The sequence below is a fragment of the Cyanistes caeruleus genome, chromosome 25, assembly GCF_971803275.1.
Source record: "Cyanistes caeruleus chromosome 25, bCyaCae1.hap1.1, whole genome shotgun sequence".
Taxonomy (NCBI): Eukaryota; Metazoa; Chordata; class Aves; order Passeriformes; family Paridae; genus Cyanistes; species Cyanistes caeruleus.
Genome location: NC_141725.1, coordinates 5,691,173 through 5,705,221, shown reverse-complemented (window position 1 = coordinate 5,705,221; position 14,049 = coordinate 5,691,173). Strand labels below are relative to the sequence as shown.

At 56.8% G+C, this 14,049-nt stretch overlaps 1 protein-coding gene across 3 annotated transcripts; it reads left to right on the top strand.

The window, feature by feature from the left end:
- The first annotated feature begins 413 nt into the window (after positions 1 to 413).
- TIMM44 (translocase of inner mitochondrial membrane 44) lies at positions 414 to 13,241 on the top strand. 3 transcript variants are annotated; one of them, XM_086862525.1, is made up of 13 exons: positions 414 to 489; positions 1,195 to 1,296; positions 1,754 to 1,924; positions 2,376 to 2,456; positions 2,810 to 2,959; positions 3,472 to 3,611; positions 4,211 to 4,296; positions 5,062 to 5,154; positions 5,741 to 5,865; positions 6,691 to 6,741; positions 7,826 to 7,915; positions 9,366 to 9,476; positions 12,429 to 13,241. In XM_086862525.1, the coding sequence occupies exons 1-13, from the start codon at positions 466 to 468 to the stop codon at positions 12,681 to 12,683; spliced, it is 1,479 nt and encodes a 492-aa protein (XP_086718651.1). In that variant the 5' UTR covers positions 414 to 465; the 3' UTR covers positions 12,684 to 13,241. The 3 variants fall into 3 exon arrangements, with proteins under 3 accessions (XP_086718651.1, XP_086718653.1, XP_086718652.1); XM_086862527.1 differs by lacking the exon at positions 12,429 to 13,241 and adding an exon at positions 10,980 to 11,992 and having other exon boundaries at positions 417 to 489; XM_086862526.1 differs by having other exon boundaries at positions 418 to 489; positions 12,975 to 13,241.
- Positions 13,242 to 14,049: the final 808 nt, after the last annotated feature.

Below are 14,049 nucleotides of genomic sequence, written 5' to 3'. Positions count from 1 at the left end.
CAGCCCTGCCTCGTGTTGGGCAAGGCCCGAGCTGAAAATGGGGTTAAACGCCTCGATTTCGTCTCCTGTGGCGGTGCCTGGCCCGGGCGGGTACGGGACAAACTCTGCTGCAGGCCCGGGGGAGATTCCCCTTCTCCTGCAGGAAACGCTTTTAGGAACACAAATGGGTGAGGGGTGGGGCACGGAGGGGCCCGGGGGGTCCCGGTGGGTCAGAGCGGGTCCCGGTGGGTCCCGGCCGTTCCCGGGGGTCCCGGTGGGTCCCAGCGGTTCCCGGTGGGTCCCGGCCGTTCCCGGGGGTCCCGGTGGGTCCCGGCCGTTCCCGGGGGTCCCTGGGGGTCCCGGCCGTTCCCGGGGGTCCCGGTGGGTCCCGGTGGGTCCCCGCCGTTCGCGGCCACGTGGCGCGTGCGCCGCGCGGCAGTGACGTCACGGCGCGGCGGCGCGCGAAGGTGACGGGGCGCGCGGGCCATGGCGGCGGCCGGAGGGTGCCGGGTGAGCGCGGGGACAGCGCGGCCAGGCCGGGACGGGACAGGGACACGGACAGGGACGGGGACGGGGCCTGCTCGGCCCGGCGGGGACAGCCCGGAGCCGCCGTTCGCTGCCGGCCCGCGGGGCCCCGGCGCTGGCAGCGCCCGCTGAGGAGCCCCGGGCCCGGCTCCGGGCCCCGCTCCGCGCTCGCCGCTCCCGGCCGGGCCCCGCTGGCTCCCGCAGCCTCCGGCGGGGCCGTGTCCCCGCGGGCCGGGCCCCTCCGTGTCCCCCCGGCGTGTCCCGAGCCGCTCCCGGGCCCGTTTGGGGCGGCTGTGCCGGGTTCTGGGAGCCGGGCCCGGAGCGCCTCCCTCACGGCCCGCCCGGGGCAGCTCCGTGCCCAGAGCTGGAGGAGATATCGGGGATTTCTGCTCCGTTCGGGACCTGCCGGGGTTCCAGAGCGAATGCAGATTTGGATTCCCCTGCTGGGAGCCCTGAGCTCAGCACTGAGCCCTTCCAGAGCAGGAATTGGCACGTCTGACCTCGGCAGGGGCAGCAGAACCATCCAGGGATTGTCCTGGCAGCCTCCAGAGCTGACAGAAAGTTGTGTTTGGAAGAGTTTCCCCAGAGAAACCCCTGTGCTTCTCACCTTCCAGCTCCAGGATGGATTTGTGCATCGCTGCTGTCCCAAACCCGTGTCCCTGAGCTGCTGCTGTGCTCTTTTCCTTGCAGAAATGTCTCCTCAGCGGCCTGTGGCTCCTGTCCCGCCGTTACCCCATCCCTGCCTTCCCCAGGAGCCTGGACAGGATCAGCCCTGCCCTGGGCACCCCCCAGGTTGGTCCCACCTCCATTTATTCCATTTCCACCCCAAAGTGTTTTCACTTTCATCCAGCAGAGTCCTGGATGTGGATGTGGCTCTGGGAAGAGCCAGTTCCAGGCTGGAAAATTCCACTTTTTTAAGTGGAACTCAAGGAATTTTGGGGTAGCTGAGGCTGGATGGGGCTTGGAGCACCCCGGGACGGTGGGAGGTGTCCCTGCCCGTGGCAGGGGATGGAGCTGGGTGGGATTTAAGGTCATTTCAACCCAATCCATCCTGGAATTCCGTGAAATCCCTTGCACATGTGGCTCTGTGCAGGATCAGCTGCTGCTTTTCCAAGCAGCTCCACGTTTCCCACACGTTCTAGAAGTGACCCAGTGCTTGCCTTGGGTCCATCCACCCCTGCCCTGGGCACTTTGGGTCCTGTTTGCTGCAATCCCTTGGGATTCTCCAACATGGAATGGTTTCCTCCAGTCCAGATGCTCCTCCTCGGGAGGAAGGAAGGGATTCATCTCAGGTTTTGTGGAGAACATCAAACAGGAATTAGCCAAAAACAAAGAGATGAAGGAAAGCATCAAAAAATTCCGAGACGAGGCGAAGAAGCTGGAGGAGTCGGACGCGCTGCGGGAAGCGAGGAGGAAATATGTGAGTGCTGGGAGTGTTCCCTGGTTTATTGGGCAGCCCCTGGGCTCTCCCTGCTCCCAGGGAAAATTGGAATTCACGGCTGAAGTGCTCGGGAGACGTTCTGCTTGGCTGGAGGCGCTCGCTGCTGAATGGCTGCCTCGCAGTGTTTATTTGCTGGAATGTTTTGGGGTTTTATTTTTCGGTGGAAAGTCTTTCCAGCAGACACTTGGCTGCATTTCTGAGCAGATCAAATAATGAGGCATTAAATTGAGCATCAGATGTTTCTTTTGCATTGTTCAGAGAGCTCTGAGCGTCGTTTGCAAAGCTGAGCTGCTGCTGCTGCTGCTGACTCAGGCCACGAGCCCCTGAAACGTTGCTTTTTCTGCCCTTAATTCCAGCTTTAATGGATTGTGCTCCATCCAAGCTGGGTTTGAGTAGTTCCTGCCTCTTGATTAATGTTCTTTTCCCCCAGAAAACCATTGAATCTGAAACAGTGAAGACCTCAGAAGTGATTAAAAAGAAACTTGAAGAAATAACAGGGACGGTTAAAGAGGTAAAAGGGCCTTTCCCCAGGGCAGCTCTGCTGAAGTTGGGCTTTTGGGGGGCTGGAATTGTCATTATTGGCAGGTGCTGCTGTTCCAGAGGTGATTCAGACCCTGGAGCATTAATAAAATAATGGGTTGAGTGTGTCAGAGCAGAGCCAGCCTGGAATTCCTCTGGGATCTGGGGATGGAGAGGAGAGAGACCCCAGCTGCAGACCTGCCTGAAATAAGGACGTGGAGCTGCTGGAGGGATCCAGGGAGAGCTGAGAGCCCCCTGAAGGGGCTCCAAGAGAGCTGGGGAGGGGCAGGGAGCAAGGCCTGGAGCTGGAATGGAATGAAAGGAATGACCTTTCCCTGTTTGCAGAGCTTGGACGAGGTCAGCAGGAGCGACCTGGGCAGGAAGATCAAGGAGGGCGTGGAGGAAGCGGCCAAAACGGCCAAACAGTCGGCAGAGTCGGTGACCAGGGGAGGGGAGAAGCTGGGCAGGACTGCAGCCTTCAAAGCCATCTCCCAGGTGCTGATCCCTGCGCTCCCAGGGCATCCAGAGCCTGGGGAATGGCTCTGGGGGGAATCCAGAGCCTGGGGAATGGCTCTGGGGGACATCCAGAGCCTGGGGAATGGCTCTGGGGGAATCCAGAGCCTGGGGAATGGCTCTGGGGGACATCCAGAGCCTGGGGAATGGCTCTGGGGGGAATCCAGAGCCTGGGGAATGGCTCTGGGGGACATCCAGAGCCTGGGGAATGGCTCTAGGGGACATCCAGAGCCTGGGGAATGGCTCTAGGGGACATCCAGAGCCTGGGGAATGAGCCCAGCAGGGCTGAGCTGCTGCCACACCCTGCCTGGAGCAGGTTGGGAAATGCCTCTCTCCAGTGGGGTTTTGCCTTCCTTAAATCCCTCTTTTTGCAGGGAATATCCAATGTTTTGTGTCCAAGCTGTGGCTGCCCCGTCCCTGGGAGCATCACAGGAGGGGCTTTCAGGCTCTGGGAGAAGAGGAAACCCACTGTGAGGGGGCTGTTTGCCTTGCAGGGAGTGGAAAGCGTTAAGAAGGAAATAGATGAGAGCGTTCTGGGACAGACGGGTCCCTACAGACGCCCGGAGCGGCTCCGGAAGCGGACGGAATATTCCGGAGAGAGGATTAAAGAGCAGCGGGTGTTTGAAGCCAATGAGTACGTGGGGGTCCTCTGGGGGGGGGATATTTCCGTGTGTAAATCCATGGGAAAGTTCAAAACAGGGATTAAAATGCAGGAGCTGTGGGGTGGGAGCAGCTGGCTTGGGGAGCACATTCCCAGCGGGAGTGGATGATCCAGAACCTTCCTGTGGTCAGACTGGAGACTGGGAATTCTGAGGTTCACATTTAATGTTGAGAGGTGAACTCCTGAGCTGAGATTTCAGTTTTCACTTCTCGTGCTGGGTGAGGCTGGGCAGGACTAAAGCTGAGCTCCCGTTGGCTTTTAGCAGGGTTTTATTTGTCTGGTGTTTTATTTATCTCCTGGAGTTTTGTTTATCTCATGTTTTATTTATCTGGGTTTTTATTTCTCTGGTGCTTCATTTATCTGGTGGATCATTTATGGGGCTATCATTTATGGGGCTGGAATTTATTTCATCATTTATGAGGCCATGATTTATCTTGTAATTGAGCTCATCATTTCTGTGCTGTCTCAGCCTCAGGGATGCCAGGGATATTCCTCAGGGTGTTGTCTGTATTTGTTACCAGTTAATTTTTCCCAAATATCCACGTTTTATCCCCGTTTTCTGCCCTCTCTAGGGAGGCCATGGGCATGGTGCTGCATAAAGACTCCAAGTGGTACCAGCAGTGGAAAGATTTCAAGGACAACAACGTGGTTTTCAACAGTGAGCAGCACATTCCCAGCCCTGCTCCCACCCGTGCCTCCAGCCCCGCCGCAAATCCCAAATTCCCACTTTTCCCTGTGGGCTGGGAGTGCTGTGAGGGGAGGGAGGAGGAGCTCCCCTGCTCCAGGGCACAAACCCTGCTCCGAGGAGCTCAGCTCCTGCCTTTCCTGTTCCTCCCTCCTCTGCTTTGTTCTGCCAGCAGCAGGAGGGGAGGCAGCTCCGCTCCTCCCGAGCTGGGGCTTAAAACAAGGAAAATCCTGGAAAATCCTGGAAAATCGAGGGAGGTTCACACAGCTTCCAAATTGGGGAAAGACTTTAAAGCCCCTGGGGGCTCTCTGTAGTGTAAAGCTGAGCTTTGGCATCATCTGAGGCTGTTTTAGTGAAAATTCCCTGAGCACAATCCCAGAATTTAGGTTGGAAAAGTTCTCCAGGGCCATCGAGTCCAACCTGTCCCTGGTCCCCACCTTGTCACCCCCAGGGCCACCTGCAGGGATGGAGACTCCACCAGCTGGAGCAACACTGCTCCAAATGAGCCTCATCCTGAATTTCCAGTGGATAAATGCCCTTCCCAGAGGTTAAATCTGAGTGTTAGCAGAGGGAGGGCTGCGGAGGGATCAGAACATGGCAGGAAAATGGGGACTGAAACGGGGAGAAAAGGCAGCTGGTGCCTGGTGCTGGGCAGAGGGACCGAGGAGAGGTTGGATCCTGCAGGGAAGCCTGGCTGGGCTGAGCTGGGGGCGCTCAGAGCTCTCTGTCCCACTGCAGGGTTCTTTGAGATGAAGATGAAATACGACGAGAGCGACAACGCCTTCATCCGAGCGTCGCGCGCCGTCACCGACCGCGTCACCGACCTGCTGGGTGAGTCCCAGAGCCCTGGGGATGGGATCCGTGGGATCCATGGGATTCATGGGATCCATGGGATCCATGGGATGGGATCCATGGGATCCATGGGATGGGATAATGGGATGGGATCCATGGGATCCATGGGATCCATGGGATGGGATGGGATTGGGGATGGGGATGGGAATGGGAATGGGAATGGGAATGGGAATGGGGCTGAGGATGGGATGGGATTGGGAATGGGGCTGGGGATTGGGAATGGGGCTGGGGCTGAGGATGAGGATGGGATGGGGATGGGGCTGGGGATTGGGAATGGGGCTGGGGATGGGGATGGGATGGGGATGGGATGGGGATGGGATGGGATGGGATGGGATGGGGATGGGATGGGATGGGGATGGGATGGGATGGGGATGGGATGGGGATGGGATGGGATGGGGATGGGATGGGATGGGATGGGATGGGGATGGGATGGGGATGGGATGGGGATGGGATGGGATGGCATGGGATGGCATGGGGATGGGATGGCATGGGGATGGGATGGGGATGGGATGGGGATGGTCCCTCCTGGGGCCGGTGCCAGCGCCCCATGGAGCTGCTTTTGCAGGGGGATTGTTCTCCAAGACGGAAATGTCCGAGGTGCTGACGGAGATCCTCAGGGTGGATCCCTCCTTTGACAAGGATCGCTTCCTGAAGCAGTGCGAGCGGGACATCATCCCCAACGTCTTGGAGGTGACGCTGCAGTTCCTGCCTTTGCCCCTCAGTTATCCCATGGAAGATGGTCCCTTTGCTTTCCCATTGCTAAAATCACAAGCTGGGATGGGATTTCCTTCTCCAGCTTTGCACAGAACCTTGGGAAAGGAGTTGGATCCCACATTTGGGTTCAAAGCTGGGATAATAAGGGGTTGTTCTGGTCTGGGAAACAGCAAATGATGGGAGGGGTCAGAGGGAAGTGGGTGAGAAATGGTGATAGCAGAGGGATAAGGAGGGAATCTGGGATGTGCTCCTGGCTGCTGATCTGGGATTTGGGAAGAGCAGCAGGCTCAGTGGTCATGGAAGTGTCTGGAACTGGAGGTTTTTGGGGACTCGATGTGTAAATGGATGTGGGTCCCTGTCACTGCAGCAGGAAGGACAGAGGGGATTTGGGATTTGAGACAGAGCAGGAATTGTTCTGGAGAGACTGGAAAAGTGGGGCTTGAGGAGCCAAACGTGGGATTCCTCTGTTCCTTCTGTGCCCTGAATTTCTCAGTGCGGAAAATTGCAGCTCTGCTCCTGTTTGATCCCAGGATTTCTGAGCACTGGGAGCTTGGCTGGCTCTGGCAGCTTGAGCAGGAAGATTTAAGGGGAAGGTTCAGCTGGAAGCTTTAGGAGAGTTGAATTATCCCAAGGTTTTATGTCCCTTGGCCTCAGCTCCTGTGTTTTTATGGAAATCCTTTTCTGCTGTTCCCCTCTGCAGCTCCAGAGTCCCACAAAATGTGGGATTTAAGGTGTTTTGCTGCTGGAGGGGATGACTGGTCCCACTTTGATGTGAAATGTTCTGTCTGATTTCCTCCTCAGGCTCTGATCTCCGGAGAGCTCGACATCCTCAAGGACTGGTGCTATGAGGCCGTGAGTGGAGCTCCCAGAAACTCCCCAAAGCTCGGGGTTCTCCCTTGAAAATGGGGTTATTCTGAGGGCTTGGAATTCAGGGAGCCCCTGACAGCAGAGCCTTTCCTGACAGTCTTGCTTTTATTTGGGTCTTCATTCCTCCAAATGATTGTGCTGCAAAATCCCAAATAATTCTGCCCTTCTGAGTTTTTCCAAGTGAATTCCCAGTGCTGCTCCCACCAGCAGAGGGCTGGGAGAGCCGAATCTTTCAATTTAATAAATCCTGCTGAGCGTTTTTTTGGAGCAATAATCAAGCCTGTAAGCAGAGGATCTTCCCTGCAACCTTGGATTGCTCTGGAGGGGAGCAGCAGCTTCCAAAGCCAAACATTCCCAAGGCAGCTGGAATTGGAAGTGAAGCTCCTGAGTCAGGAGTGATCAGTCAGATAAGCCAGGGGAGAAAATGGGAATCCTGTCCCTGAGAATCCAGGGATAAAACCTCTTAATGGATCCCAGGGGTGTTGAGATGGTGATTCTGAACTCCCTGATTTTCCCTGCTTTTTCATGCTTTTCCTGCTTTGCCTGCTTTTCCCTGATTTCCCTGATTTTCCCTGCTTTTCCTGCTTTTCCCTGCTTTTCCCTGCTTTCCCTGATTTCCCTGCTTTCCCTGATTTCCCTGCTTTTCCTGCTTTCCCTGCTTTCCCTGCTTTCCCTGATTTCCCTGCTTTTCCTGCTTTTCCCTGCTTTTCCCTGCTTTCCCTGATTTCCCTGATTCCCCTGCTTTCCCTGCTTTCCCTGATTTCCCTGCTTTTCCTGCTTTTCCCTGATTTTCCTGCTTTTCCCAGTCTCTGCTGTTCAGTCCAGTTGTGAGTCCCTCATCTCTCAGGTGCTCTCCTGTCCTCACATTCTGCCCAGGAAAAGTGGGAATTTCACTGGGAATTTGGTGAACCCCAAAGCATTTCCTGCAGTTCTTTGATCCTTCAGCCCATTTACAAAAAAACGTGACTTTTTTTTTTTTGTTGGCTCCCTCCAAGCGAAAATTCCCGGTTTTTTTTTTGGTGTTGAGCATCTCCAAACAATTCCCAACCCGGATTTGTTCCTCCCTCAGACCTACAGCCAGCTGGCCCATCCCATCCAGCAGGCCAAGGCCCTGGGGCTCCAGTTCCACTCCAGGATCCTGGACATCGACAACATCGACGTGAGTTCCCTGCCCAGCTCTCCCTCCGGGGGAGGAACTGAATTCCTGGGCTCAGCTGGGGCTTTTAGGATCGTGGAGATTGGAAAAATCCTCCAGGATCATCAGCTCCAACCCTCTCTGTTGGGTTTGAGCTCTGGGGATTGGCATTTCTGCTCCCAGAGGGAAAATCCCAGTGCTGGGAGGGAAATCCCAGTTCTAGGAGGGAATTCCCAGTTCTAGGAGAGAATTCCCAGTTCTAGGAGGGAATTCCCAGTTCTAGGAGAGAGTTCCCAGTTCTAAGATGGAATTCCCAGTTCTAGCAGGGAATTCCAGTGCTGGGAGGGCTTTAAGGTCCTTCCCACCCTGCCAGGAGCTCTGGGCTGACTTGGCCAGGTCTCTGCACATTCCAGGTGCTCTCCAGCCCCGAGGAATTGTCCCAGTGGGAAGGTTGGGAGGGATGCACTGGCCAGGAGCGCTCCTGGGTGCTGGGGGATTATTGATGGCAGCTTGGAAATGGGGCTGGGGTTGGAAAAGTGTTTTTTGTTTGTGTGGGTTGAGCTCCAGGGGTGGGATGGGGCGGTCAGAGGGAGCTGATCCCCGGGATCAGCACGGGAACGTTGCAGAGCTGCTGAGATTCCCTCAGGGAACAGGAAAATCTCCCTATAAATCAATTTATTCCTTTGTGCCACAGCCCAGCCTCGTGCCTGTCCTGCTGCTGCTGCTTCCTTTATTGGGGATAAAACAGAATGTTTGGGGACATTGCAAAAGGGGAAAATCCTGCTGTCCTCAGTCCTTGTGATTCCTTTTGGGGCAGCACAGGCAGGAATTCCAGAGCAGCAGAGCATTCCATGGCATCCTGCACTCCCACAAAAAAGGGGATGCAAGAGATCTCCCACAATGGGCACAAAGAGAATTCTGCGTTTTAAAAGAAAAAAAAAAAGCTGAATTTTCACTCCTCATGTGTTCCAGTGAATAAAACCTTTAAATATTTAATGGAATGGCCTGGGAACAGAGGGAAAAAATCCTGGCAAACTGAAGGTTCCCACCTTGAAGTCTTTGTGGTGCAGTTTTTGTCTGGTTCAGAACAACTTCCTGGCAAAAACGGATTTAAAAGCAGGAGAAAAGGCTCTGTTTGATCCTTGTGGGTCCCTTCCAGCTCAGGATGTTCTGATCCCAAGCATTTCCTTCAGAAAATTCCGTTTTTTTGGAGAGTCTTTGATTTTCCTTTCTAATTGGAAATAAGTGAGCAGAGCTTGTTCCCATTTCCCAGATTTACAGACTTGGGGAAATAACGAAAACCAATTCCCAGCGGTTCGGGGGAAGCTTTGAAGGTTCCCGAGGATATTTTTTTTCCTTGGGAGTTTTTTTGGGAAGCAGCTTTTCCATAATGGCTGGATCCTGGGATGATGGGGGGAGCTGTCCTGGCGAGGCCCTGCAGGATTGATTCCCGTGGAATTCCGTGTCCCTTCAGCTGGCCATGGGGAAGATGATGGAGCAGGGCCCGGTGCTGATCATCACCTTCCAGGCACAGGTGGTGATGGTGATCAAGAACCACAAAGGGGAGGTGGTGGAGGGAGACCCGGTGAGTGGGGCTGGGGGCTGGGACATGTCTGGGGTTTGGGGTTTGGGGTTTGGGGTAGGGCTGGGGGCTGGGATTTGGGGGCTGGGATCTGGGATTTGGGGGCTGGGGCAGGGCTGGGACACATCTGGGGTCTGGGATTTGGTGTTTGGGGTCTGGGATTTGGGGTCTGGGGTCTGGAGTCTGGGGCAGGTCTGGGACACATCTGGGGGCTGGGATTTGGGGGCTGGGGTCTGGGACATATTTGGGACCTGGGACATGTCTGGGGTTTGGGGTTTGGGATCTGGGACATGCTTGGGATCTGGAACACATTTGGGGTCTCAGATCTGAGATCTGTTTGAGGTCTGGGACATGTTTGGGATCTGGGACATGTCTGGGGTTTGGGGTTTGGGATCTGGGACATGCTTGGGATCTGGAACACGTTTGGGGTCTCAGATCTGGGATCTGTTTGAGGTCTGGGACATGTTTGGGGTCTCGGATCTGGGACATGTTTGGGGTCTGGGACATGTCTGGGGTTTGGGGTCTGGGACACGTTTGGGGTCTGGGACATGTTTGGGATCTGGGACACATTTGGGGTCTCCCACTGCAGCTCCAGCCCATCCCATTCCCCTGTCCCTGCTGCCTTTCCTCCCCTTCCCCTTTCCCGAAGGGCGCTGGCAGAGCGGAGCCCTCTGGCAAACAGGGTGGGAGCAGAGTTGAGTCACCGGATGAAAAAATGCCCAAATCCCCGCTTTTAGCTCCCCACACTTACACAAATCACGCCTTAATTCCATGAGAATCCCACAGGGAACGCCCACAGCCGCTCCTAGCTCAGGCTGTGTGTGGTTCTTGGGGAGCAGGGAATGATCTGTGGAGCAAATCCCTCCCGGGCTGTTCCCTCCCGGCTGATCCCGAGCGGAGCCTGGCCCACGGAATTCCCTGATCCCAGGGTTTGTGGCAGCGGCTGGAGCAGGTTCCTGGAGTCCCTTTATTCCCAGGTGTCTCTCCAGCCTGTCCTGTGCTTCGGTGGCTTTGTGGGGACAGGGCTGGAGCTGCCACTTCCCAGCACGTTTTCCTTGGAATTAATGCAGGCATTTAACAAATATCGGCTTTTGCAACCCTGGCCTTTGGTCCGGGCTGGAAAAATGGGAATTATTTGAATGATGGGGCCCATCTGGGCTGATTCACAAGCAGGGCAGGAATAGCTGATCCAGTGATTCCCTGCATTAAATTCCTGCGTTCCTGGGAGATAAATATTGATGGGATAATTATTGAACAGGATATCAAAGTCTGTTTGCTGTCGGATTCCTCCGGAGCTGCAATAAATCAGGGAGAGGCATTAAAATTCTCCAGTGGAGCCCAAACCTCAGCTTTAATCAAGTGCCTGGGGTGGGGTGGAGCCGCTGAGCCGCTCCTGGAATGTTGAGCAGGGGGAGCTTTGGGGACAGGGGAGCCTCAAATCCACAGAATTGCGGGTTTGGAAGGAGCTGGAAGGTGACGGGGCCCCGTGGCGGGGTTCTCCCACAGGACAAGGTGCTGCGGATGCTCTACGTGTGGGCCCTGTGCCGGGACCAGGACGAGCTGAACCCCTACATGGCCTGGAGGCTGCTGGACATCTCCTCCTCCAGCACGGAGCAGGTGCTCTGAGCACGGCCCTGGCCAGGCCTCTGCACGCGGCTCCAGCCCGGAATCGCCACGGGGAGCAGCCCAGGCCGGGATCCCGGGACAGCTCCTGCTTATCCCGGTCCCTGAGGAGTGCGGGAATGGCTGGGGTGAGCTGTGGCGGTGCTGTGTCCTCGGGAGGCTCCTGGGGTCACACAGGGCTCACTCCCTCCGGGGGCTGCCAGTCTCCCTGCCGTGTCTCGCACTTTCCCAAACCAAATACAACCAGGACTCTGCACGTGGAGGTGTTGGATGCTCGGGCTGCTGCTGGGATGGGGCTGCTGCTGGAATAGCCAGGGTGGGATTGGTTTCTCCACGGCTTGGCAGGGGGAACATCGTTGGTTCTGGCCGCAGCTGCATCCCTGGGGAGGGCAGAGGCTGTGGGGCAGGACAGGAGGAGCACAGGGGGTGTCTGAGCACTGGGGCTGCTTTGGGAACACTCAAGTTTTCTGTCCTCATTCCCGGGAGGAATGCTGTGCTCCTTGCTCAGCTCTCTGGGGCTGCCTGCTCCTCATCCCTGCACAGATCCCAGATCCAGGAGCAGGAACTTCCCCACTTCACTGCTCGTGGGGTGAAATTCTGCCCAGATCTAAAGAATGGACTTTGCAAATCCCAGATCATGAAAAGAATCCCCCAAATTCAGGTTCCAGTGGCAGCTCAGGACCCTCCTTCCTGAGCTTCCTCCTGGGAATGCCCGAGGGGGAGCAGGAGCTGCGGGGTCTGGGCTTCTCCTGCAGGAGCTGGGGAGCTGAGCCAGGCCTGACCCCTGTCCATGGAAAGGGAGGGTGGGAAAAGGTTTGGGAGAGGAAATCCGAGGATTGCTGTGGTGCTGAGGGTGAGGCAGGACAGCTCTGCCGTGATTAAAGAGAATAATTCCAGTTCCTCCTTCTCTTCCGAGTGTCCAGAGCTTTGAACATCCCTGGGATCTCCCCACAGCCCCACATTGCTGAGACATTTATTTCCCTTGGGATGGGACAGCCCCAGCAGCAGAGGCTGTGCTGAGCCCTTGGAGCATTCCCAGAGGGTGGGATGGGAATGGGATGGGATGGGAATGGAATGGGATGGGATGGGATGGGATGGGATGGGATGGGATGGGATGGGATGGGATGGGATGGGATGGGATGGGGATTGTGGGATGGGGATGGGATCCATGGGATGGGATGGGGATGGGATGGGATGGGATCCATGGGATGGGATCCATGGGATGGGATCCATGGGATGGGGATGGGGATGGTGGGATGGGGATGGGGATGGAGATGGGGCTGGTGGGATGGGGATGGGGATGGGGATGGTGACTCAGCTGCTCCCTGCCAGGCTCCGTGGGCTGTTCCCATCGCGGCGTGGGGAGCTCCAAGCCCCCACATCCCCCACACCTTCCCAGGCTGCTCCAAAGCTCCGGCCCGGCCCCGTTCCGCGGTTCTGTGGTGCCCCTGGGGGGTCTGGGCCATCCCTCCCCGCTCTCCCGAGCCTCTCCGGGCTTTCCCCGGCTCCTGCGGTTCGGACCAGCCCCGCCCTGGGGGTTTTGTGGAGGCATCTCCCGGTTCCAGGCTGGATTTGGGAGGGGTGTGAGGACCGGGACGGCTCCGAGCCCGTCCCCGCTGATCCCTCAGCGCTCTGTGCTCCTGTTCCTCCCTCCAAGGCGTTTTTTAGGGATGCAGCCCCTGCTGCCAGGTGGAATTGTCCTCCCAGGGCCTCTCTGGCACAGGGTCCCTTCTCTCCAGCCCTCAGCACACAGAACATCCCTGCCAAACGACAGCTCCGGGGGAAGAGCTGTGCCAAGCCCGGAGCACCAAGCTCGTTTAAGAACAATTCATTAGAGGGGGGAGGTTTTCTCAATGAGGTGTTTTTCATCTGGGAAAGGAGCTGGGACGGATCCATGGAGCAGCCGCCTCCTGTGCTGCCTCTCCAGAGCTCAGCTCCTCTGCCAAAGCCTCGGAGATGTTTTCATTTTTGTGCTGGAGGATTCCAAAACCATTCTTCCCCTGTCTCACATCAGCTCCAAGAGCTGCGAGTCCTCCCTGGAGCCGCTGGCAGGGGCGGGGGTGACTTCGGAGGGACCTGGGGATTCTTCTGCCTCTGACCATTGCTGCCAATTAAAATAAATAAATGAAACTTCATGAACGCTTAGAGAACGCTTCTCCCCAGGGGGAGCAAATCCCACTTGGGAAGGTTCTGCCCGTGGCTGCCCCATCCCTGGGGGTGTCCGGGGCTCGGAGGAACCCGGGGTGGGACTGGCCGGGCTTTGGGGTCCCTCCAAGCCAAGGCAGCCCCCGAGTCCCCGCTTGAGCCCCGGGAATTGTGGAGTCACCGCTGCAGGAGCCGGGAGCGCCGCGGGGACCTGGAGCAGCCGCAGGGAAATCGCCTCGCTCCAAAAGCCAGCAGGGCTGGGCTGGGCAGAGCCCAGCGGCCATTTGTTCTCCAGAGGGAAAAGAGTTCCCGAGCATCCCCCGGGAGCGTCTGGAGGCAGATTCCCAACAGGAGCAGGATCCTGACACAGCATCCCCGCTCCAGAGGCTCCGGCCGGGCACCAGCGGGGCTTCGGGGGAGCTGCCGGGGATGGAAACCCTCGGGAATCCCCAGGGAAATGGGATCCGACACCATCCCACACCTCCGTGCCTTCCCTCAGAGCCGCTTGGGAGCGGCTGGATCCCACAGCAGCCCCCGGGAATGCCCCGGCTCCAGGGTGCAGCCGCCCATTTTCCTCTGGCCTCGCCTTTCCCTGCCATGTTTTCAGCTGAGGTGCTCCTTAAAACGGCTTTAATTCATTTTCCCTGGGCTGCTGCAGTGCCGCTAATTGGGAACTGGGACTATCTGACAGGATTTACATAGATTTTGAAATGGGAAAGGAATAACTTCCAAAAATACCTCCCTCTTTAAACGCAAATGCAGCAGGAACTCCATGAAACCATTTTCTTAAAATACCCTGAAAATCCGC

Coding starts and splice junctions, on each gene's coding strand:
- TIMM44 (XM_086862525.1), top strand. CDS start 466: ATGGCGGCGGCCGGAGGGTGCCGG. Junction 4,297..5,061: donor CAACAACGTGGTTTTCAACA/GTGAGCAGCACA, acceptor GTCCCACTGCAG/GGTTCTTTGAGATGAAGATG. Junction 9,477..12,428: donor AGGTGGTGGAGGGAGACCCG/GTGAGTGGGGCT, acceptor GCTCCCTGCCAG/GCTCCGTGGGCTGTTCCCAT.